Source organism: Antechinus flavipes, chromosome 5, assembly GCF_016432865.1.
Source record: "Antechinus flavipes isolate AdamAnt ecotype Samford, QLD, Australia chromosome 5, AdamAnt_v2, whole genome shotgun sequence".
Taxonomy (NCBI): Eukaryota; Metazoa; Chordata; class Mammalia; order Dasyuromorphia; family Dasyuridae; genus Antechinus; species Antechinus flavipes.
Window position 1 is genome coordinate 169,638,619 of NC_067402.1, and position 27,208 is coordinate 169,665,826.

Here is a 27,208-nt window from a genome sequence, read left to right on the forward strand (position 1 = left end):
TGACCAACTAGCTGGTGAAGGTCAGTATGCAGAGAGTTCAGAACAGATTTATTATCCCATAACAGTCTATGAGCAAATTTCTAAGGCTGCAATAAAAGCTTGGAATTCTCTCCCTGGACAGAAAGATGGAAATAATGCTTTCACAAAAATAGAGCAAGGTCCCAATGAACCTTTTGCAGATTTTGTGGGACGTTTACAAACAGCTGTAATAAGAACCATTGGAGATAATGCTGCCACAGAAATAATGACTAGACATTTGGCTAAGGAAAATGCCAATGAGGTTTGCAAGAGAATTATATGGGGGCTAGACAAAAATGCTTCTTTAGAGGAGATCATTAGACGCTGTGCCACAGTGGGCACAAATGCTTATTATGTCCAGACTATGATGAACATGGAAAGACAAAGTCCTTCTTGGCAGAGGGATTATGGGTTTTCTCCTATAGTGCTTTCTGGCCCAAAGAGCTTCAAGGGAGGTATGAACTCATTGAACTCCAATGAGTAAAGGTGTGAACACAAGCCTTGTATTAATTAGTTCTACTTAGTACCTTGTTTCAGGTTCTGCCCAAAACATCTTCTTGTAAGATTAGATCAACTCTAATTAGTTAGCAGTTAGTAAGGATTCCAACAGTCTATCACAGGTTCTCCCCTAATTTTATTTTAGTATTTACCAAAGCGTGCCTCTGTCACACACTGGCCATTTAACTGTGGACAAATTATTTAAATTATTTCCTCAACAGTATTTTATTTTTCCAAATACAGGTAAAGGTAGCTTTCAATACTCATTTTTGTAAAACTTGTGTGTTCCAAATTTTTCTTCCTCCCTCCTTTACTTCCTTCCCTAAGAAAGCAAACAATCTGATACAGGTTAACACATGCAATCCTTTTATTTACATATCTTCTATGTTATACAAGAAAAATCAGACAAGTGGGGAAAACTACAAGAAAGGAAAAAGAAACAAACAAAATACTATGCTTCAATTCACATTTAGTCTAGGAAATTCTTTAAGACAACGGACACATTAAGAAAATGGACACAGCTAGTAAGGCCAAATTAGAACTCAGAAATATGAGTCTTCTTGACCCCTTACCAGGCACACTATCCAGAAACACTTAACTGATTATATAAATGAAAACACACACACACACACCTCTAAAACAATGAAGTTTTAAAATATTATACTAATTTGGTTAAGAATATATTACTCAGGTCAAGCTTTCAATTAATTGGATCACTACTTTCCCTACAAGGAAAACAAATATAAGAAGTTTAATTATGCTATAATAACAAAATATTCAACCTATATATGACTGATTAAACATTTAAGAATAGAAAGAAACCTCAGAAGTCACATAATCTAATCCATACTGAAAATGAATCTTCACTATAATATACATATGATGCTCATCTACTCTCTGCTAAATGATTGAAAGCAGCTGATTACACTTCTAAGTGGTTCTCATTGTTGGCAAGTCTTTCCTGGCATCAAGTCTAAATTTTCCTCTTTACAATTTTTACCCACTGTTCTTGGTTCTATCCTCTGAGCCCAAACAAGACATATTTAATAACCTTTCCACAACTATTTGGAGAGAGCAATTATATCAGCTCCATGATAAACACATTCAGTTCCTTTAACAGATCTTTATAACATAAGCTCAATGCTTTTCACCATTTTTGTTTGGTTTGATTTTTAGGTGGAACTTGAGAAGTTAAGAAACAGTGATAGGAAGGGAAAGAATTCCAGGCATGGGAGACAGTCAACAAAAACCTCTAAGCTGGGAAATGGAGTGTCCAGAAGGCCAGTTTCATTGGACCGCAAGAATATATTGGGGTGAATAACATATAAAAAGACTGGAAAGGTAGGAATGAGCCAGATTATGAAGGATTTGAACATCAGAGGATTTTATACTTGATCCTGAAAATGACAGGGAGCTACTTAAGTTTATTAAATTGGGGATGGTTGAGGTGTTATAGACAGACTTGAATTTTAGGAAGATCAGTTTAAAGGCTAAATGAGGAATGTCCTGAAATAGGAACAAACATGTAAAAGAAAGACTAAGTGAAAGACTATTACAATAGTCTGGACAGGAAGTGATGAGGGCCTGCATCATGATGGTAAAAGCATCAGAGGAGAGAAGGGGGGTATTACAAAAGATTACAGGCAAGCCTTGGCAAAAGAATGAGATAAGGAGCAAGAGAGGGAGAGGACGATCTCTTAAGCTGTAAGCCTAGGGGACTGGGAGGAATATGGTGCTGCTCTTCTGAGAGTAACAGAAAAGTCAGGAAGGGAAGGGAGAAATTGGGGGAAAGATCATGAATAAGTGTTCTGATGCCTTGCTAAAGGACACCATGATTAGGAGATATAACTAGTGGAAAACGGTTGGTCTACTGGTCCTCATAACGGAAGCAATGTAAATATCAAAAATAATTGGTGAATGAGCCAGGAAGAGTAGCCTCTTTAGATGGCTAGGTAAGGAAGTGAGGAAAAAAAAATCTTCCCCATGATTTTAAGCATGTTGCTTGTGACTGTTACTTCTCCCTTAGACTTCCAATTGGGGATAGAGTTAGGGATTTCTCTAACTCCCTCTCCCCAATGAGTAGTTATGGTGTCAAAAAACTTCATGGCAGTAAGAAAATGTGGACCTAAGACTGGATATCAAGCTTCTGGATGCCTCTTCAGCTTTGTTTCTTTCTTTGAACACAGGTCACCAAAGAGAAAATCTTAGAGACACGTTTCCAGCTTCAGCAGTTACTTAAAGAGTTCAAGAGGTCCACAATCTTTGAAGTTGTTAGGAGTTGTCCAATTTGAGATGTTTCCATCAAATATACTCTTCTAGGAGAAGGGCAACACTAAAAGGATGAAACATGCACTGGTTGACCAGAAGACCAGTCCTTTGAGATATTCTATATTCAGACCATCCAGATGTAAAAGAGAAACAGTCTTTCAGGTTTCCAGGGACTTTTCTCAAGAGAGCAAAATAGAAACTTTGGGGTTACTATTTCATGTCTTAAGTCTTTGATTAAACAGGAAAAACATAGGAGTCCTATCTTTGATATATACTACTTTGTATAGTGAATACTATCCTAGATGGAACTCAATCTTTTTTAAGGGAGATATTGCACACGAGCCATTTCTAAGCTTTAAGAGACTGTTTTCTCCCATAGTCATATCCTGGAATGAAGTAATGTACCGTTAAGATTGAGAAAACATCTTTGAGATTCCACAGGTTGAATGTTACTCTGCTTGAGCCAAAAGTCATAGCCCCTTTTGAAGGAAAGATCTATTGGGCCATGTGATTATATATTAAAGTTTACAAAGAGCTTTATACACAAAATCTCAATTCATCCTTCAAACAAGTATTATTATCTCCTTAAATTAAAGTGAGAAAAATGAGTCAGAGAATTTTAAGAGGCTTGCCAAAAATCACAAAAGTACTAGAGGTGGGAATCAAATTTAATAACTCCAAATTTAGCACTCTTTCCACTGTACCACTCTGCCTCTTAATTTTTAAATCAGTTCTCCCAATTTTGTTATAGAATGCATGTTCTTTTTTTCTTTCTTTTTAAACATAAGCGAATATTTTCTTTTAAATACCTTAGGCTGATAACTTCCTCTCGGAACAACCTTTTTTTGCTATCATTGTTGCCTGAATGGTAAAAGGACATTTTCTAAAACTACCATAAACCTATTTCTCTTAGGACATTTTGGCTAATAATAAATTAATCCTACACTTGGGCTGTGATAGATTGAAATAAATATTGGATAAATGTTTAATATCTAATAAAGTCATGATTTACTTGAAAAATGAAATCAACTGGATATGGTAGGGTCAAGGTTACCTTCAAAAAGATGAAAATCTGAAGGAACTATGTCTTTTACCAAAATTTCGCTAGCAAAGGTAGATAGGTGCTAAAATAGAATTTCTGATTTTGGCAGAGTCAAATATTCAAATATAAAAATCCTTAAAAGGGTTACAACTCAATTAATTCATTGTGTGTGTGTGTGTGTGTGTGTGTGTGTGTGTGTGTTTTAAATCTCCAGATTGGTTCAAGATGTCAAAATGATATATAGAGACATGCATAAAAGATAATGAAAAGTGAAATTGGATATATGATGACAGTTACTTGGATTTAACACAGGTGACTTTTTCTAATTCATTCCATAGAAACATAAGAGACTGCCAATAAAAATAGAAGTTTTATATATATTTATAAATATTCATATATTTATAAATTTATTTAAATATATTAAATATTTATTATTTATTACAATATTTACTAAGCACCAATGAGAAACAGGGCCATTAATTTTTATTTTGCTATATTATTCATACTATAAAATTAGTAAGTGAAATTATATTAAGAAAAACTTCATATGGTCAAAATTATGCTTATCCCCACATCCATAGGACAGTGGTAACAGCTTTTTGGCCTTTTAAGTTAAGTGAAGGTTTAATGGAATAAGAATTTCTGAAAGAATCTTGTGGCTTTCTGAAAGGCATTTGCTGTTATTATCTATGTAAATGATAGAGGAAGTTTTTAGAAAAAGAAAAAACTAATAACTATTTTTGAAATGAATGTTTATTTTCAATATCTTCAAAAAGAAGTGTTAATAGATATTCTACAAGAATGAAAAACAATCATTTACTAAACTAATACTCATTAGGGAATATGTGAAAGTAAATTATAGCAGGAAACTTTATTGATGGAATTAAATACCACCCAAAATTTGCTGGATATCAAATATCAAAATATCAAACTCAATATTACAACAAAAAGTCAGTATCCAATAAGCTTAAATAATGAATCAAATTATGCTTAAAATTTTGAACTTTATTGTATAATTATAGAAACATTATTGTTTAAATCATGCTTAAACACTCTAATAAAAATATTACAAAATATATGAATACTGAAATCAACTAATCTGTTTTCATCAAAAGAATTATCAGTACTACTAATTAAATTATCATCTTCTTTCCAAAGACTCAAATAAAGGACTTTCATTTCTGTGAACTAAATATGTGAGTAAAAATAGAGCTTTGGGCACTCTCAGGATAATTAAAAACATTTTTTTCATTTGTTTCAGTATTTTTTAACTAGGAAAATAATGTTTCAGACTGGCAGAATAGGATCATAATAGTTTATTTGGCATATTACTTGCATAAATGTTAAATCAAAAACTCTAACCATTTAAAAGGATAATTTTTTTTTTACCAAAAATGGAAACTCAGTTGTAAAATAATCTTTTTTTAAAATAGACCTTATGCTTTTTAATACTATACTTTTTAACTACTGAATTAATTAATAAAATTAAGAGTTGGTTCTATGAAAAAACCAACAAAATAGACAAACTCTTAGTAAATTAGATTAAAAAAAGAAAAGAGGAAAATCAAATGGTTAGTCTTAAAAATGAAAAGGGAGAACTTGCCACTAATGAAGAGGAAATTAGAGTAATAATCAGGAGTTACTTTGCCCAAGTTTATGCCAATAAATTCGATAACTTAAATGAAATGGAAAAATACCTTCAAAAATATAGCTTGCCCAGATTAACAGAGGAAGAAGTAAATTGGTTAAACAGTCCCATCTTAGAAAAAGAAATAGAACAAGCTATTAATCAACTCCCTAAGAAAAAATCCCCAGGACCAGATGGATTTACATGTGATTTCTACCAAACATTTAAAGAACAATTAACTCCAATGTTATATAAACTTTTTGAAAAAATAGGGATTGAAGGAGTCCTACCAAATTCCTTTTATGACAAAGACATGGTACTGATACCTAAACCAGATAGGTTGAAAACAGAGAAAGAAAATTATAGACCAATCTCCTTAATGAATATTGATGCTAAAATCTTAAATAAAATATTAGCAAAAAGAATACAAAAAATCATCCCCAGGATAATACTCTATGACCAAGTAGAATTTATACCAGGAATGCAGGGCTGGTTCAATATTAGGAAAACTATTAGCATAATTGACTATATCAATAACCAAATTAACAAAAACCATATGGTCATCTCAATAGATGCTGAAAAAACATTTGATAAAATCCAACATCCATTCCTAATAAAAACATGAGAGAGGAATAAATGGACTTTTCCTTAAAATAGTCAGGAGCAAATTTTTAAGATCGTCAGTAAGCATCATATGTAATGGGGTTAAACTGGAACCTTTCCCAGTAAGATCAGGAGTGAAACAAGGTTGCCCACTATCACCATTATTATTTAATATTGTATTAGAAATGCTAGCCTCGGCATTAAGAGTTGAGAAAGAGATTAAAGGAATTAGAGTAGGTAATGAGAAAACCAAATTATCACTCTTTGCAGATGATATGATGGTATACTTCGAGAACGCCAGAGATTCTACTAAAAAGCTATTAGAAATAATTCACAACTTTAGCAAAGTTGCAGGATACAAAATAAATCCACATAAATCCCTCAGTATTTTTATACATCACAACAAAATCCAACACCAAGAGATACAAATTTCATTCAAAATAACTGTTGATAGTATAAAATATTTGGGGATCTATCTACATCAGGAATTATATGAGTAAAATTACAAAACACTTTCCACACAAATAAAGTTAGATTTAAATAATTGGAAAAATATTAAGTGCTCTTGGATAGGCTAAGCGAATATAATAAAGATGACAATACTACCTAAACTAATCTATTTATTTAGTGCTATTCGAATTAGACTCCCAAGAAACTATTTCAACGACTTAGAAAAAAATAACAACAAAATTCATATGGAAGAACAAAAGGTCAAGAATTTTAAGGGAATCAATGAAAAAAAAAATCAAATGAAGGTGGTCTAGCTGTACCTGATCTAAAACTATATTATAAAGCAACGGTCACCAAAACCATTTGGTATTGGCCATGAAATAGATTAGTTGATCAGTGGAATAGGTTAGGTTCACAGGACAAAATAGTCAATAACTATAGCAATCTAGTTTGACAAACCCAAAGATCCCAACTTTGGGGATAAGAATTCATTATTTGACAAAAACTACTGGGAAAACTGGAAATTAGTATGGCAGAAACTAGGCATAGATCCACACTTAACACCATACACCAAGATAAGGTCAAAATGGGTTCATGATTTAGGCATAAAGAATGATATTATAAATAAATTAAAGGAACATAGGACAGTTTACCTCTCAGACTTGTGGAGAAGGAAGGAATTTGTGACCAGATAAGAACAAAAGATTATTATTGATCACAAAATAGAAAATTTTGATTGTATCAAATTAAAAAGTCTTTGTACAAACAAAACTAATTCAAATAAGATTAGAAGGGAAGCAATAAACTGGGAAAACATTTTTATAGTTAAAGGTTCTGAAAAAGGCCTCATTTCCAAATTATATAGAGAATTGACTCTAATTTATAAGAAACCAATCCATTCTCCAATTGATAAATGGTCAAAGGATTTCAACAATTTTCAGATGATGAAATCGAAACTATTTCTACTCAATATGAAAGGGTGTTTCAAATCACTATTGATAAGAGAAATGCAAATTAAGTCAACTCTGAGATACCACTACACACCTGCCAGATTGGCTAAGATGACAGGAAAAAATAATGATGAATGTTGGAGGGGATGCGGGAAAACTGGGACACTGATGCATTGTTGCTGGAGTTGTGAACGAATCCAACCATTCTGGAGAGCAATTTGGAATTATGCCCCAAAAGTTATCAAATTGTGCATACCCTTTGATCCAGCAGTGTTACTACTGGGCTTATACCCCAAAGAGATACTAAAGAAGGGAAAGGGGCCTGTATATGCCAAAATGTTTGTGGCAGCCCTTTTTGTAGTGGCCAGGAATTGGAAAATGAATGGATGCCCATCAATTGGAGAATGGTTGGGTAAATTGTGGTATATGAATGTTATGAATACTATTGTTCTGTAAGAAATGACCAACAGGATGAATACAGAGAGGCTTGGAAAGACTTACATGAAGTGATGCTGAGTGAAATGAGCAGAATCAGGAGATCATTATACACTTCAACAAGAGATCATTATACACTTCAACAATGATACTGTATGAGGATGTAATCTGATGGAAGTGGATCTCTTCAATAAAGAGAACTAATTCAGTTCCACTTGATCAATGATGGACAGAATCAGCTACATCCAGAGAAGGAACTGGGAAATGACTGTGGACTACTTGCATTTTTGTTTTTCTTCCCAGGTTCTTTTTACCTTCTGAATCCAATTCTTCTTGTGCAACAAGAGAACTGTACAGTTCTGCACACATATATTGTATGTAGGATATACTATAACATATTTAACATGTATAAGATTGCTTATCATCTAGGGGAGGGAGTGGAGAGAGGGAAGGGAAAAGTTGGAACAGAAGTGAGTGCAAGGGATAATGTTGTAAAAAAATTACTCATGCATATGTTCTGTCAATAAAAAGTTATAATAAAAAAGTATGATACTTTTTATACTACTGATTGATTACAAAAAAAAAGAATCTCTCATATAGAAGAAACCATATAATAATTTTGCATCAATGAAGTTAGAAACCCAGAAATGGAATGAAGTTATGGGATTTTCATTTTGCAGAACAAAATAAGGCAGGTTCTAAAATGGTACGGTTTAAGACAAAGAAAGTTAATATCAACAGAAAGATGAGAAAATCTAAGATGCCAGAATCTAGAAAGTCCAAAAGAAAATCGGATTCTATAAAATAAGCAAGGAATAAAAGGAAGTATGAACATACACACATACATACAAACACATACATATATACATACACACACACACACGTGCATGAGAAAGAGGTTAAAAATTCAGAATTGATGTTCCTTAAGCATTATGTATTAGCTTGCTTTTTCTCAACTATTATTAAAAGACAATAATTTAAAAATTTTAAAACAGTATTCAAAGAAAATCTCCTTGAATTCCATTTTAATTTTTTTTTGAAAAATGTTTTCAATTCTTTTTTTGTCTTCTGAACAATGTGATAATTGAGACATTTACTTTCCTTCAAAATAGGGAGTTATTAACTTTTTTGTGTGTCATAGATCCTTCTGGTAATCTGGTAAAGTTTAAGGATATTTTCTTAGAAGAATATTTATTTTAAGGAAATGCTAAACTTCAGTTAGATATTAATGAAAATAAATGGTGGTGTTTTTTTTTCATCCAAGTTCATAACTCCCTTCCCTAGAAATCCATCCAAAGATGTCCTAAATTCTGTAGATCCTAGACTGCACTAAGGATATAAAACTTCATTAGATATTACACTCTTTCCAACACATGCAATTCAATGCACAACTGCAATGTGCAATGTAACAGAAAACATTTATTAAATATTAAGTTTCAGGCACTGTGCTAAATCCTGGGTTAACAAATTTAAAAAAAAAAAAAAGGAAAGGGAAGGTGATAGAAAAGGGGAGGAAGAAGGGAAAAAGGGAGCAGGAAGAGGGGGATAGCAGAGGCAGGGAGTAGGGGAAAGCGAGAAAGGCAGTCACTTTTGTAGAAATGTTTTGTATAACTTCATATATGCCTTTTCAATGTGGGGAGGGAGGAAAGGAGAAAATCTGAAACTCAAAGTTTTAAAAACAAATGTTAAAAATTATTTTACATATAACTGGGGGGAAATAAAATATAAATTAAAATGCTCCCCCCCAAAGGCAGTCACTTGTCCACAACCTAACAAGGGAAGACAACACTCAAAAGGAAGCTGAAAGGGGGAAAGGGGGCAGTTTCTTCATCTATAAAATGAACTGGAGAAGGTAATGGCAAACTACTTTAACATCTCTGTCAAGAAAATCCCAAATGGGATCATGAAGACTTGGACAGGACTAAACAACAAAATACCAATCCCTTCCTAGTAACAAAGAAAAACATTTAAAGAAAGCCAACAGTGTTATTCTTTCTTTCTAGACTTAGTACATATTATTGTCCTTCACCCTCTCTCCAATTCAGTCAAACAGGCCTTATTGCAGATCCTTACACTTGATATTAAAATGTAATCCTTTGTCATCTCCATCTCTTAGAATCCCTAGTTTCTGTCAAAGCTCATTTCAAATACTACCTCCAACTTGGATGTCTTTCCTAGTCCTCCTAGCTGTGTGTTCCCTACTCTTCAAACCACTTTCAGGGATGCACTAAAGCTATCTTGAACCAGTTTTCTATATTAATTGTTAAATTTCTGTGTAAGAATTTGCACCTGGGTAATCAGCAAATGCTATATATCAGAACTTGATTTATTGTTTTGTTGATTGTCTAGACTTGAGAAAGTCATGGAGAAAATGGTAATAATGCAGATTAAACTTAAATATATCATATGTATTTTTTTTCCTATAGAGTTGATTGTTGACATTTAGGAGCATATCCCTAATTATCTTGTATTTATTTTTTATGACCATATATGTGCACATATTGTCTCTTCCCATAATGTGCTGCTTGAAATGACAGTTGTTTTTGTTTTTATATACTGGGTGCATGCAGTATGGAAGATATTCCCATTCTTAATATGAAGTAGGTTTTCACACTGATCAAAACTAAGCTGATTCATTTAAATGTCTTCCAAACTACATGTGATTAAATATCCATTCACTCACACAGGTCTTAATCATGTTTCACAGTACTACAAAGTATCTAAAAATAAATGTAAAGCAATTTAACTAAAGTCTTATCAAAGTCTAATAAGAGTTAAGCTAAAGTTAAGTCAAGAAACCTGACACTTTAATAAACATTTCAAACAGAGTTTGATATTAGATATAGATGTCAATTTATACAATAACTAAAAATAGGTAATATATACAATATTTAAATTTGTGATGACAAGTTTTTATCTAGGCAATCACCAAAAATTAAATATCTAACTGCTGGATTCAGCAATATAGTGAGAATTAAGATTAATATCATCTTCTAAATGGGACATGAAAAATCCCAATTACTAAATAAAAACTGTTTATGTAACAACCCTGATTTACCAGTAAAAAAATGCAATTATGCTGTCTTAAAAAAGCCTTAAAAATATTTCAGATAGACTATAATTTTCATATAGTCCCTTCTTCAAGTTAACATGACACAATATTCCATATAAACAAAGAGGAAAATAACTGTTTATTAGCACAGCTCCTTATTACATGCTATCAATGGCTATTATAGAACACCAAAAGTTGTTTGTTTAAAAAACATCTGAGATAAGAGGAAATTTTTATAAGTTTTGTAACTCAGAAAATCTTTGAAAAGATTATGAGTGGATAAGTTAGTTACCCTGGGGAGAAGAGGGGAGAAAGCTTATCAAATTAAATAGGTAGAACCTAATTAATTTGAGTTAGTCAAACAACAAGCTTTAATTTAGTGCTAATTATGTGTCAGACACTGTGCTAAGCACTGTCTATACAAAGGTCAATATACAGTCCCTGACCTTAAGGAAGTTGACCCTTATTTCTAACATGTAAATAACTATGAACATAGAATGCTGTTTGTCTTTCATTCTCAAAGAGGCCCAATGACATTGGGAAGTTGATGTCTTGACTTGAAGGTGAACTGGATTTAAGTGAGACAGGGTTACTCAAAATGACCAATCTCATTCTCTCCCCTGGAGACACACACACACACACACACACACACACACATATATATATGCTGTGCTCTTAAGGAAGGCACTAAGAATGAGGGGGATAGGAAAAGATCTCTTTCAGAAAGTGGGATTTGAAGTGACTCTTAGAGGAAACTAGGGAAGTTATAAAGTAGAGGGGAGAAGAAGCATAACAGAAGCAGTAAAAAAACATGGAGCTGTGAGATGTAGAATCAAGTGAGAAGTAGTAACAAGACAGGTGTTGCTGAATTAGGAAGCATGGGGAAGGGAGTTTTTTCCAAGCCTTGGAAAGTAGGAAATAGGTTGAGAAGGACTTTAAAAGTCAAACAAAAGATTCTGTATTTGATCTTAGAGGTAAGAGAAAAACTGGGGATGAGTGGGAATGTGGGGAAAGAGAATGTGGTTAGTCCTGGACTTCAGTAAGGTTGCTATGGCAACTGAGTAGAGAGTTTATTAGGATGGGATGAGATTTGAGGGAGACTAGCCAGAAAGTGACTGACATATCCAGGACTGAGATCACAAGTGTCTACCCCAAGATGGTGTTTTAATGGAAAGAAGAAATGTACATGGGATGTGAAGAAAGAAAGGACAAGATCTGGCAACACACTGGTTACCCAGAAGCAAAAACAAAATAAGAGTCAAGGTCATCAAACCTCAGTGACTGGGACAACAATGGCTTCCTTCAAGTCCTAGCTAAAATCTCATATTCTACAGAAAGCCTTTCCTGCTACTCCTTAATTCTGTTTTCACTCTGTTGATGATCTCCAATTTATCTTGCATATAACTTGTACATACAGATATAACTTGTAGACAGTGTTTACATATTGTCTCCTCCGTTAGACTGTCTTTTGCCTTTCTTGATAATGCTAGAATTTAATGCAATGCTTAGCCCATAGTAGGCAATTCACTGACTGATTGAAACATCTGGTAGCAATGCTCAAAACAGTTTGCACCTCTGTGGCTGTTACAGTCATGTGGAAGAGATCACTGATCTACTAGACTATCATTCTTTGTAATGTAATCTTTCTACTTGTTTCGATTTAAGCATGATCTATTACATGGGGTAGCTAGCTGTGCTTCATCACTTAAAGAATTAAATAATACATTTATAGCTAAGGGGTTAGATCATATTGAATAGCTCCCCTCCTCCAAGTGGTCTCCTGCTTCATTTTGGGCTCAAAATTGTGTTTCCACAATCCCTCTTCTTGGTAAACACAAAGAACTACTTTTAAATTGTCCAAAATCCAATCTTATTTTGTTACTAATGCAGACGTATATAAGCTTCTAGAATGAAGATCATCTACTTTAAAGTATGGTTCAATAGTTGTGATTATAGTAAAGCAAACTGTTCTCTTCTAGACTCCAGAAATAAATAGCTTTTTTGTATGGGCAGGAATACACACAGTTGTGCTCATACTCTATTCAGAGAGTTTATAGAATTATAGCTAAACACTGACTTTTTACCTAGCACTTTTAGGAGCAGAACTGAATGACTGAATTAGAGGAACAGCAAACTGTAAAAAATGGTACTATGCCACAAAGCATCTACCTTATAAGCAGAATACCTAAAGAAAAACAATCAATTGTCTAATACTCCAGAAACCTTTCATGGAAATATTCTTAATTAATTTTAAGTATCAGATATTATCAGGAAATCAGGAATGAAAGAACACAATTTAAAGTTTTTATGTTGATTGCAGTATTAAGAAGAGTACCTAAGTATTTTCATCAATAGGTAAGTATTCTTTTTTTAAAAACAGAAAGTGAGAGTAGTTGGATCTATTAGGGGAGAGGGGGAGGAAAGACACAGAGGGAGAATAACCAAACAATAATCTAAAAGCCACAGCAATATTGCTGAATTATCTGTCCATCACAGGTTAGAGGACATTAAAATTCAGGAAGTCTACATCAGCTTCCTCTAGATAACAAATCTTAAGTACTTTTCCATAGTCACTCAATTAGTGATTCTGTGCCTTGATAACAGGGAAGAGAAAAACTTTCTAACTATCATTCAAATCATATCTAAAAAAGGTGGTCATAAATATTTTAAAACCTAAGTGAACTAATAAGAGTTAGAACCATTAAGGATAAGATCTTTTACAACAAATTAAATAAAACAATTTATTGAAGCCTGGACTAAAGATAAGCTAGATTTACTAGGTGACCTTTTATTCATTTAAAGAACAAAATTAGCTCTAATTGCATTAGAATGGAATCTAGTAAATTTTCCCCAAGTCTTCTAATGTGGCATCCACGCAAGAACTGCTGTAATTGTTTACAACTAAGATGGAAAAGCTTTGATTATAATCTTTCCCCTTGTTTTTACTAACAGCACTAAAAGTACTAATAGCACTCCTCAAAACCTAAAGCTATTTTTCCTGACATTTTCTTACTGAAAATACTGCATCTTTTGTGTCATTTATTTTGTTGTAGTATTATATACATAAACTGCAAAATTTCATCAAAATTCAAGTGATATGAGGTAATATCTCAAATGGAAATAACAGTAGAATGGCTAAGATCTCTAAATGAAATTACTTGAGATAACTGTATATTCTACAAAGTTAAAAATTGAGTCTGTTTATATAAGAAATATTAAGGAATAAGGTAATATAAAGAACTTGCAAAAATTATAATATGATATGGATCAGCTTAATGGCTATATTCAAACTTACATCTTAATGGCTTCAAGGTCAACCCTTGACCACTATGTCTTGCTGTTTCTCTCTGTAGAACTTTTAATGAACTTAGAAATCAAAAGATTTATGGAATCTTAGAATTAAAAGAAATCATCTAGTCCAATCTCTCTAATGAAAATGGGAAATTCCTCCACAGGAAGACAGCTTATCATACAATGGGAACAGCACTTGGAACCAAAAGGCCTGGGTTTGAGATTTTGGGTTTGCTGCTCACCATTTGTGTAGCCTTAGGTGATTTAACATCTTTGGAATTCCACATCTGTAAACCAAGGCAATTGGATTAGTGATTCTTAATCTTAAAAATTCTTTAAAAAAACACAAATACTTGAGTGCACCATGGATCACTGGATTATAGATTAATAGGCAGATGCTGTAGATATTTTGCAGATAAGTTATACAAATGATAAGTAGCAGAGCTAATATCTGAACCTAGGTCTTTAACTCCAAATGCAGTGCTTTTTCCCACTGTACCCCTGGTGTCTCTCCATTCTTAAAAGGGACCTTAGTTTTTCCTCAAAGACCTTTGGGAAATGTCACTGATATAAACTGTCCCCCTGATCTTTGGGAGGGGAGGAGGGTTGGAAATGATGTAAATAGTGTCCCCTTTAATCTTTGGGGGGAGAGTAGTCCTAGGTCTCAAATCCTCCGGCTTCTGGGAGGGGCCCCACTCTACTGTTCATAGGAAAAACTCCCAGATAGTAATCTCGAATTCAATTGGAGATCTTGGACGGGGCATAATCACCACCCTGCACTCTGGCCAAAAGAATTCAAAAAATCAAACGATGTGTGCCCAGACTTTTGCAAAAGTCCTAACAGGATTTTGCCTGCTGATGAAAATATTTTCTTCTCAGTGTAATAAACCCACTTTTTGTCACAAACCTTGCCTTTTTCATGCAGGTTTGTGAATTCTTTCACAAAGCTTGTGGCTAGACTAGGGGACACCATTGCTGTGAGGGGATCTCTCAACCCTCATTTTTCACACCTCAACGTCACAACTTACTGCTATGTTGCTTTTAAGCCAAGATTACTGATACAACTTGTCACTTATTTGAAAAGCAAATGAGTGAGAAATCAAACCAAACTCTACTCTTTCCATTTAAGGTAACCTTAAAATAGAATAAATCTACAGAGAAAAAAATTCTGCAAAAGGGTGTTCAGGGTTAGATGAATTAATACTCTAAATCACATTTAAAGTTCACTTCCTTGCAAATTGGTAGTTCTAGCATAGTATATATAGTTTGTTCATCTGCAAAATAGAAATAATGACAACACCTACCTCACAGGATTGCTCTAAAGATTAAATGATACAGTTCTTTGCAAACCTAAAGGAGCTATATAAAATATTTTTGTTTCAAATAAATTTGATTCAACAATGTCCTTTAGTCTAAATATATTTTATTATAAGTTTTGCCCTTAATTACAAATTCAATGTCACTTCATGAAGACATAAAATAACCTTGTTATATCATAATCAGTAATCACGGTAAAATTTTAAAACTTTGTTGCAACACTATTTTTGGTCTGTGGTCCATTTATACTAGTTATTACGGAACTAAATGTCCCTGGTAATGTCATTTCACCCAAGATGATTTTCAAGAATTCAACAAGTGACACTAGTGAAGGGTATACTTGTATACCATTTCTAAAATGACCAGATCTTCTCATCATTAAGTTGAAGATTTATGGGACATTGAATTCTGAGTGAAATAAGTGAATGGAAATCACAGGATTTTTTACTTTTAGGCTAATTTAAGAACTCATTCATTTAATAGATTCAATAGGTATTTATTAAGCACCTATTTCACTAGGCCCTGTGCTTTACAGACTGGAGATATAAGGAGAAAAATTTAAAAAACCAATCTCTATCTAAAGAACTAATTCCCTTCCATAATATGATAAATGGTGAGCTAGCCTTAGCTAGAAGGCTGTTTTGGTGAAAGAACTGTAATAGAAGAAATCCAGCAACACCCATAGCTGTCTCATTAGAAATCATTACATCCCTACACCCCCCACATCCAAAAAAAGGGAAAGAAAGAAAAAGAAAGATATACATACCAGAAGGCACTGGAACCTATTTTGGAATTATTTGCAAATTTAAAAAAAAATCCAATTTGGAGAAAGAGTACAAATGTCTCTGCATGCTTTTATATACTAAAACTTCTCTTAAACTTTTGTTTTGTTTTAAATGGAAGATCAATGTTTTAACTTAAATTTTTTTCCATAGCTTTTTATTTTTCAAAACATATGCATATATAATTCTTCAACATTAACTCTTGCAAAACTTGTATTCTAATTTTTCCACTACTTCCCCCATCCCCTCCCCTAGACGGCAAGTAGTCCAATATATTTAACTTACATTCTTTTAAAAATAATAATAATAATAAATGAAGTAGAAAGTATAACTTATGAAAAAGTCATTAGGCTCAAGCCTTCAAAGCTAAATTCTGAAAATTAATAAAGAAAATTGTATGATTCATGTAAAAACAGTAACATTTTAAAAATATTTAGTAATAGAAGGCTGTTTCAGTGAAAGAATCATCCTTAATAGAAGAAATCCAGTGATGGGCCTAGCTGTGTGTCACTAGAAATCATTACATTAAAAAAAAAAAAAGAGCATAAATACTAGAAATATTCTGGAATTATTTGCAAATTTTAAAAAATCCAAGTTGGAAAAGAGTACAAAATAATATCTAAAAAAAGAAGTGAAAAATGAAATTTAGAAATCACTGATAAATAATAATATTATTTTTAAAAGCTATTATAAGTAATTATAGTCAATATGAATAATTTTTTGTAGCTGTGTGTCCCTAGGCAAGTCACTTAATCTCTCAAGTTTAGCTTCCTCATTTATAAATGGAGAGATCTGAATTTGATGAGTTTTTAAGATGCCTTCCTCCTCCCAAAGAAATCTATAATTCTGGTATTAGATATTGCTTATCATTTGGAAGCAATGACTATTATTCATTAATTTCTCAAAGAATAACCTTGAAGTGATCTTATTACATAATTTATAAAAATACCTTTAATTGCAGAAAAATGCATATACTTTAATTAGTTAATAAATTAAGCTGCAAAGTTACTCTAAGGAACTTAAGATAATTCAGGGATCCTATGTACCTTTATTTCATCTCTTGTTACTGGCTTCTAGATAGAAGGCCCTAAATTCCTTATCATATGTGTTATGGCTAACTTTTGACAAAAGCTAATATAACAACATTTGATCAAAACTCAACAGAGTAATAGTAGGTTAAATTTTCATTTTTGTTATGCAAAATTTTTACATTTCAATGAACTGTTCAATGTATTTTCTTCTTCTAACTAAAAGACACTAAAAGAAACTGGGTCAGAAAGACAGTAACAAGTATTAAGTGACAGAAAAAAAAAGATTTTTTTTTAACAAAATAAACCTGAATATGAAATTAGATTACTCATTTTTCTATTGATTAAAATTAGATCTATATTTCCAACATCAGAATTAGCAAGTTTTTTCTTTTTAAATGCAAGAAAAAGAACTAAACCAGAGGCATCACACTTAAATAAAAATAGAGGTCTAATCTACCTACCTAAGGATCTCTGTGGATCATGTATTGACTAAGTTTTAAAACATGTTATGATTCACTACATTATTTTTCATTTTATTAAACATTTCCCAATTACATTTTAATCTGGTTCTAGTTGCACTCAAGAATATTGTGGGCAACAGGATCAAATGTCTGACACATCTAGACTAAATAATGTCACTAGGCCTGAAGCACATGGAGTGTGATAAAAGAAGAAAGAATAAAAGAAGAAATGGGGTAAAGAAAAAAAGGTAGTATGGTGATAGAGTTCCAACAAAAACTGTCTCAAGTACTACTGTTGACCAGCACTTGTGTCATAATTTATTTTGTCCCAAGGATTGTTATTTATATAATTGGAATGGCAGGGAAGGTTAAGACAAATAATTTTAATATCAGAGTTCTAGATATCCTCAATATATTTTCAACATCATTTTTTGCTTTGTGACATAGTTTGTAAAACTATTACTTTGAGAACTGTTATTAATGTAACTATTTTCTTATTTTTTTCAGTTATTTTCCTTAATTCACTTGTTAGGTGTACCATTAATTTACTTATTAAACTAAACTAATTAGTTCCTAACTAAGCTAAACTTTACTGATATAGAACTGGTCATTACTAGTTTATTAAATTATTCCTCCCCAAAGTAATGATCTATCAGTGAAAATGTTAGGTAGTCACAATACAATGACAGGAACATAGTGGGAAAGAGAAAAGGATACTTTACTATACTCAACACACGACCATAACCTTTAAAACTGAAAGGGATCCTTATGGTAACCTAATTTAAGAGAGGGATCCGAAAGATAAAATGCCTTGGTCATCATGCAAGTGGGGACATAACTGAGATTTTCAACATCCTGACTCCAAATACATTGTTCTTTCCATCATATAATATATCTGCCAATATAGATCCAAAACCCAGACTGGTCTCGTTTACAAAATTTTATACATCTTATCTTCCTCAAATTTCCTGCCCTAAGTCTTATTGCAGTTATCTATCCAGGGTTATTACTTCCTCTGCAAATTAATGTTTCTAAAATCCATTCTAATAGTCAGTATCATTGATTGAGAACACGATTGAATAGGAAGTTAGCTCTGGGTTAATCACTAGTAATGCAATTATATTTTACATATTATAAATTTGGCTTCTGCCTAACTTTTTACATAATGTATAATTCACTATAGGGAAGATAATAAAATAATAAAAAAACCACGGGCTATTTCAATATATTTTTTAAAAAGTAAAATAAAAACTATAGAAAACAATTACAAAAATCTTTTAAAATATGATCTATATGTGTATCAATAGTATCCTTGATGGAAATATGAAAAGAGAGCTAACAAGCTTTTATAAATGGTATTCTACAGAGCATAAGCATGGTTTATATCAAGAAGACAAATGTTCCACAAAGTTAGTCATCATTGTAATGAAGATGTTTTATTTGAGATCCTCAAAGAAGCAGGAATCTCTAAATATGGTGAGTAGATATAGGACTTATACTGCATCAAGCCTTAGAATATTAGAATATCTCTTCAATAAGATGCATAATTATTTAAAACAATCCATATAGGAAACATAGTAAATACTTAAATGCTTGTTGAATTTAACCGAAAGGATGCAAACTATCTAGAGTCCTATTTATGACAAGTGGCACTATCAACTATATAATAATAAATTAGTAGAAATATCTGAGGTAGACACTGCAGATAGACTGAAAACAACTCGGACAATGACTTGAGTCTAGAATGGAATAAAAGGAAGTAGACTGGATTACTTCTGGTAGATTACAAGTTTCAATGATCATCAGCTCTCCTACTAAGTATCTGTATGACCCTGGGTACCTTGCTGGGTCTCAGTTTTCTCAACTCTAAAATAAGGTGGCTGAATGTTAAGGTCCCTTCTCTATGATCCTAAATACTCATTGTTTAAACATAAAACTTCTCTCAGTTATACAATATCAGAATCTTTTAATTGAGACAAGGAATGTATATGAGAGATGTGAAAGCAGAAATGATAAGACTTGGCAATAGATTGGATAGATGGCATAAATATTAGAGAGAAATCATAACAAATTTCAAGGTTTTGGGTCAAACTGGCTGGCAGGATAGTGATCACTAAGACTGACCGGACATGAACAAAAGGACATAGCAGGAAAATGAATCAAAGATGAAAAACAATACATGGTTGAATTAATTAATAAGAATATCAAAAAGAGAGATTATAAAGTTAGAACAAGGGAGATGGCTTGAGAGAACAGGAAAGGATATAGGGATTAGATGGATGTATTGAGGAGAAATGAGGCAGATATATATAGATGAAAAACCAGAAGATTATGGAGAAGGAACTAGCAGCATTCAAAATCATGGAGGTGAAACAATTATGAGCTAATCTCTTAATCTCTCAACTTTAGCTTTCTCATTTGTAAAATAAAGGATTAAGAATTAGAACAATTTTCCTGAGCCACCCAACCAGGGTCTCATATCATCTTTGGAGTCAAAAAGACTGCAAACTAAGGAAAGGCCAAGACTTCAGGGATCAAATTTAATTCCAGAAGATCCAGCACCTTTGACACTTAGTATAATGCAACACAAAGAAACAAATAGTATTAAGTATTTTTTTTTCCAGCGACCATATCACTCCTGCACTCAATCCCCAACTTTACCTCCAGGAACAAATACGTACTTTTCTGGCTTTTAAAGACTTTCATAATCTGGATCCAACCCCCCTTTTCAATCTTATTATGCATACTTCTCCATCCATACACAGTCTATGAGCAGCCAAAATGCCTCACTGTTCCTCACACAATACCCCATTTCCCATATCTCTTCTTTAGCACTGGTTGTCTCTACTGCCTGGAAAGTACTCAAACCTTTAGTTTGGGGATTCCTTTGTTTAAAAAAAAAAAACTGGTTAACCTTTCCTGAAACCTCCAGCTATGCTTATTTTTGTACATGGTGCCATCTCTATGTAAGATCCTTTGGGGCAGGAACTGGTTCATTTTTGTCTTTGTATTTGTAACGTTTAGCAGAATGCCTATAGCATATAGTAGGTGTGCACTTTCTACCTATGTTTGTCTTTGTCTGCCCCCCCCCTTTCTTTCTCTTTCTCTCTCTCTCTCTCTCTCTCTCTCTCTCTCTCTCTCTCTCTCTCTCTCTCTGTATATATATATATATATGTATATATATATATATATATATAAAAGCTTATTCTCTTTCTCTTTCCTTCTACCCACTCCTTTCACAGGACAAGGATGATTTACAGATGATATCTGGGGAAAAAATAATTTTCTTGAATGACTCTGAGGCTACCTCTCTACCCAGTATATCATGCTGTTTCTTTTCTCAGGCTGTTTTACTGCAAGATATAAAAGTTAACTTTTATTTATTTTATGCAAAGAAACAGAAATACATAATAAATATGATGGCTTTAAGAAATTTAATTATGGTGAATTGCTAGGTAAATAACAAAAATATCTCACTGATCATATTTAACTGGTATACTTTTTTTTGGAACATCAAAATGTCTTTATATCCTCTATAAAACATCTCACATTTGTAGAAATCTTATAACTGAAACCACAAGAATATTTAATATATACAAAGATTTAATTCTCAGATTCCTACTTACATGCAGAAAAAGAGATTTTATCTTTTGGTATATATGCTGGTCATCTAGTTTTTAAAACAACACAATTTTCTTTAAAACAACACAATAGCTGTACTTGATATCTATTTTTGGAAGCTAAAATAAAACTTGGTAACATTTGGATTTTTAAAGACTACTTTATAGGCAAAGAGGAAATAAAATTATTGCTTTTTGTAGATAATATAGTATAATATAGTTATAGAAAATTCAGCTTCAGTAAAACCATTAATTGAAACAATCACTTCAGCCACACAGCAAGATATAAAATAAGTTATCTAAATTATCAATATCACTATATAGTATCAACAAAACCCAGCAGGAATAGCAAGACTGACACCTTTCATTCAAAATAATTGCAGAAGGTAAAAAAACGTTTGGGATTGTACCTCACCAGGAAATATTGAAGAACTTTACTGCAGAAGGCATTTATTAAGTGTTTTTTTCAGAAATAGACTTAAATAATTGGAGAAATGTCAACTGCTCATAGATAGATTTAATCAAAAGTGTTATGTAAAATATTTATAGAGTGCTATGTCAAAATACCAAAGATTATTTTGTAGCTAGAAAAAAAAAAGAATAATGAAATTATGGAGCCACAAAAGAATAAGAATTTTAAGGTAATAATGAAAACAACTAACAAGGAGAGGACTCTAATAGTACTGGAGCTCTAACTGTATTACAAACTAGCAATTATATAAATGATTTGGAACTAATTAAAAAATAAATTCATCTGTAGATCAGATTAAGTATACAATACACAGAAGCAAGTAATTTGACAGACAGAAGCAAGTACAGACAAATATTGCATACCATATGCCAAAATAAACTCCAAATACATATAAGGTTGAAGCATAAATGGTGACATCATGAGCAAATTATAAGAGAAAGTAAATTTTCATTCAGATTTATGAAGAGGTGAAGGGTTTGTGATATACTTTCAAAAGATAAAGAGGATCACAGAAAATAAAATGGCCAATTTTGATTAAAATTGAAAATGTTTTGTAAAAACAAATCTAATGCAGTTAAAATTAGAAAATTTGTTAACAGAGGAAAATAATCTTTGCAATAAGTTTCTCTAATAAAGGTTTCCTATCTTAAGATATATAAATAATTTATTCAAATTCATAAGACTACGAAGCACTTCCCAATAGATAAATAGTCAAAGGAAATAAACAGAAGTAAATAATGTAATAAAAAGAAATCCAAGCTAACAGTAATCATATAAAAGTGCTTTACATTATTAATAATTAGAGAAATTCAAATTAAAAGTCTGAGGTTCCATTTAACACCTACCAGAAAGGCAAAGATGACAAAAGAAGAACATGAAAACTAGTGGAAGGACTTCGGGAAAATGAGAACTAATGCACTGTTGGTAGAGTTGTGAATTTTCTCAGCCATTTTGGAAAACAATTTGGAATCAAACACAGAAAGCCGCTGAATTGTGCACATCTTTTGACCCAACTATACCATTAATAAGCCCCCAAAATATCAAAGAAAAAGGAAAGGGCCTCATCTGAACAAAATATTTATAGTAGCTCTTTTTATGGCATATGAATATAACAGAATATTATTGTGTCATAAGAAATGATGAAATGGACAGTTTCAGAGGAAACTTGGAAGATTTCTATGATCTGACATAAAATGAAGTGAGCAGATTTGGAAGTTCAATTTCAACAATGATAACATCATTACAGAGAAAATAAACTTTAGAGGAGTTAAGAATTCTCAATGTATTGATAAACCATGAGTCCAGAGGGTTGAAGATAAATAGTGCCTCCTACCACCTGTCAGAGAGGTGACAGACTTGAAATAACACCTTATTTTTTATCACTTAAAAAAATCTGATTTGTACAAAGAACCATGCTTTCAAAATATATTTGGCTTATTATTTATCTCTCCACAGAAAAACAACTGGTACAATCACTGAAGGAGTTTCCTTTATTTGTCCTTGATTAAATACTTCAAATCTCATATGAAATGAGAGATTAAGTCACTAACAACATTGGTTCTCCAAATGGGAAAGTACTATAGTAATACATTATTGAGGTGACTATGAATGGTCCAACTACTCTAGCTGCTCTGGATAACAATTTGGTATGAATCAGGCAAGAAAATAAAAATGTCTAAAAATCACTCACATCCACATCACAAATCCCTACAAGTAGGAAAAGAAATCAAAAAAAGGTATTTTTTGTACATGTATGTGGGTGCATGTGTATATGTGTTTATGCATATATAGAAATAATTATATTACTACATAAACATATATATATATTCATTAAAAAATTATTGTTTCTATGCAAAAAAACTGGAGGAAAAAGCTATTTTTTCTTTTATCTGTTTAACTGGGGATAGCTGAAAACTTATGCATATGAATGCAATGGAATATTATTATGTAGAAATGACAGATATGAAGAATTCAGAGAAACATAGGAAGGTCTACATGAAATGATGTAGTGAAATAAGAAGGCATTACACAAAAAAACAAATGAAATGATCACTAAAAGGAAGCAACTGAACTTGCTCAGCAAACTGAACAAGTGAAAAAACATTGAAGGTCCCTTCAAGCCCCCAAAGGGCTTGAAAACAAGCCCCATCAGTACAAGGTAAAGGACTACAAAATCAGAATGGCGGGAGTGAACCCTGAAACTGTCCCCCTTGACTTTTGGGGGGAAGCAATAGGGGTGAACTCTGAAACTCTCCTCTGACAGAGACCATCCTTCAGGGCAGTTAAGTGGTTTCATTCTGTTGGAAATCTTGGTGGGGACTAGCTGAACCCTTTGTTAAGTTGAACATTAGCCCAGGACCACTCCCAATAGCTCTAACTTAAGTGGTCTCATTCAGTTGGAGATCTGGGCCTGCTATTTCTACTGAGTGGCTTGAAACTCTAAGATAAGTACTCTTTTTTCAACTGGAAATGTAGGCCTGGGGGTATTGCATCTCATACAATGGATGCCCCAGGCACAAACTTCTTATGAAAAGACAATTTTGAACTCCAAATCTCTGCAGAAGTCCAAAGCAGGATTATGCTTTGCCAAGAGACCTCTCTTCTTGGCATAGCTGCCTCCCAGGACTCATGCTCTCTGTGAAGACATTCTCTAAAGGAAATAACCTTTATTTCCCTGACAGGACCTCTTGTTACTAAGAAGTCTGTCTTCCTCGCAAAGCTGGCTTCTCAGTGCCAATAAAAATTCCTTTTGGCATTCAGACTTTTCGGGTTCACAAATTCTTTCATGTTGGACCTGTGTGCCAACCAGAGGGGATTCCCACCTCAATTCTCTACCACTAGACCCACATCAAGATTACTGTATAACTACTAAATTTCTTTGTTACAAGGAATGGTCCAACATGGTAGAAGGAAATATCTCAAGGTATGATAGTAATTTTTTAAAAAGTATCAATAATTTTTTTTTAAAGTGTATATGCTTACAGGTAGAATCCTAATGCTGTCTTAAGTACTAGATCTCCAAGAGAAATGTGGCTATAGAATTCTTGAGAATTCTCAATTCTGACAGGGAACTGAGAGGTGTCCAGTATCACTGGCAAGTAGTGACTTACTGAAGAAGAGAGAAAAAAAGTTTCAGTAACATCAAAAGAGTAATAGATATTCTTGGTATGGAAGACCAACCTCAGATGATTTTCCATGGCAAATGCATTTCTGCCTTCTTTCTCTAATGAAAATGATAAATCTAAATGATCTATCATATATATTTAAATATCTAGAGCAGAATTCTTTCAAAAGTTAGAATGTGAATTATCTGTTGAATAAATGAACAGGAAATAGTTTCCTTTTTGAGAAGAAAGTCTAGTACAGAAGATAACAGTGAGTAGTTCTTTAGTGTGCTATTTGTAGAAAGGACCGCTTCCTTGCTCCTTTGTCCTCCAATGAGTTGAGAACTGTAGATAGTGCTTCACTTTATGAAGAGGGAAGAACACTGTACACTTCAGGACCTTTCTGGAAAGAGGTTCAGTGCATAATAAAATATAATGGAAAGTTGTGCATGGACAATGCAGGAACTGGTCCAACTTAATTGCATATTTGTTTAAAAAAAAAAAAGATTTCTTCCTCTCCCCCGGCCTGCTTGCCTTCCTTCCCTCCTTTTAACTGGTAAGAAAACAGATTTTGCTGAAAAATTGGTTTTAAACAAAAAGAGCCTTTGTCCCATGGGGCCACTTTTCTCCACACTGTAGTACTTTAGTGCATGTTACTGGGAAATGGAAAAGGAACTAGCAAAAGACTGCAAAATACATTTTGGATGAAATGAGCCAGTGAGAACATGAAAAGGCCAATTTTGTGCTCCGTTTCTAATCTAAGTAAATTCTTGGGTCCAAAATACAAAAGATTACAAAGAAAACAAAAGATTAGTAAAACTTTTCTCATCAGTTTATAGATTTCTTATAAATATATCAGACTAGATTTTAAATTCTATTTTAAAAGTGTCAAACACCAACACTGAAATGAGTCCTATAAATCAAAATGAGTGAAAGTAGCTATATATCAAGAAGCAAATATTTTTTAAATAAAACATACCAAAAAAATACCAAAAAATATTTGCAAATCCAAACTTTAGATAAAACTTGAAAAGGTTTAGGTTTTTTTTTTTTAATTAAGAAAAAATTATTTTTCTTTATTGGATTCAAAACTTGATGTACTTACATTTTGTCTTGGCCAGCACCTACTCTTAGTGTCAATCTGGGAATAACTGGTGATGGGGCTGGAACAACTGGTTCTACTTTTATCTGTTCAAGAAAGCACATTAGAAAATTAATCATAGTTTTCAATAAGATATTCTAGTCCTCTCTCTCTATCCCACCTCTTAAGAACTATATAAACACATTCAAGATGCAACTATGACTAACTTGGGGGGAAGGGAAGAGGAAAAGCATTTATATAGTACCTATTATGTGCCAGGGACTAGGCTAAGTGATTTACAAATTACTTTGTGATTTTATTTTATTATTACATATTATAAATATGACAACTTATATTACATTACAATAAATCAATTTAAGTTAATTTCTTGAATTTGGAAAGTATTGTCAAATAGTAAATGATATACTGCATCACATAAAAATAGGTAAGTAATATAGTGGATAGAGCACTGGGACTGAAATCAGAAAGACACAAGTTCAAATTTTGCCTCCAATACTTATTAACCGTGTGACTGAGCAAATCATGCCTCAGTTTTCTCAAATGCAATTTAACCTCTCTAGGTTATTCTGAGTTTCCAAGGAGATAATAAAGCACTTAGCATCATCCATAATTCCTGGAATATAGGAAGCAATAAATAGCATTTAATAAATATCTGTTTCTTTTCTTCTTTCCTTTCTTATCTAAATCCAATGAAGATGATTCATTCACCTGGAGAGGTTTTTGTTTGTTTTTTAAGATAGGACTTATTCTTTCAGTTTAAACCTGGGCTGCATTTTGCTCTAGGATACTTGAAATAAATTTCAATAAGATAACATATTTCTAGCTTGGGTAGGCAATAGTTATATTGACTAACAACAGGTAGGTGTTTGTTGACGGTTAGCCTCCCAACTTTCTTTTTTGGAATTTCAGTGCTCAGAATAGCTTCTATCAGGCAATGCCCATAGTTCACTAGAGAGAAATGTATAAACATGCATATGTTACATGTCTAGGATATAATGAGACAAATTTCCAATGTAATGTCTATGTTGTATTAAGAATGGGAGTAGGAGAGAATGGAATGTCTGAGAAATGAAACAGATTTTTCA

The 27,208-nt window shown here is 32.7% G+C and overlaps 1 protein-coding gene across 1 annotated transcript in view; it reads right to left on the bottom strand.

The window, feature by feature from the left end:
- Positions 1 to 27,208, bottom strand: part of TAF3 (TATA-box binding protein associated factor 3) — a 244,318-nt gene that overhangs the window by 54,617 nt on the left and 162,493 nt on the right. The window contains exon 4 of the mRNA XM_052000587.1: positions 26,127 to 26,209. Within this exon, the coding sequence (XP_051856547.1) occupies positions 26,127 to 26,209 (83 nt within the window). The remainder of the gene's footprint in view (positions 1 to 26,126; positions 26,210 to 27,208) is intronic.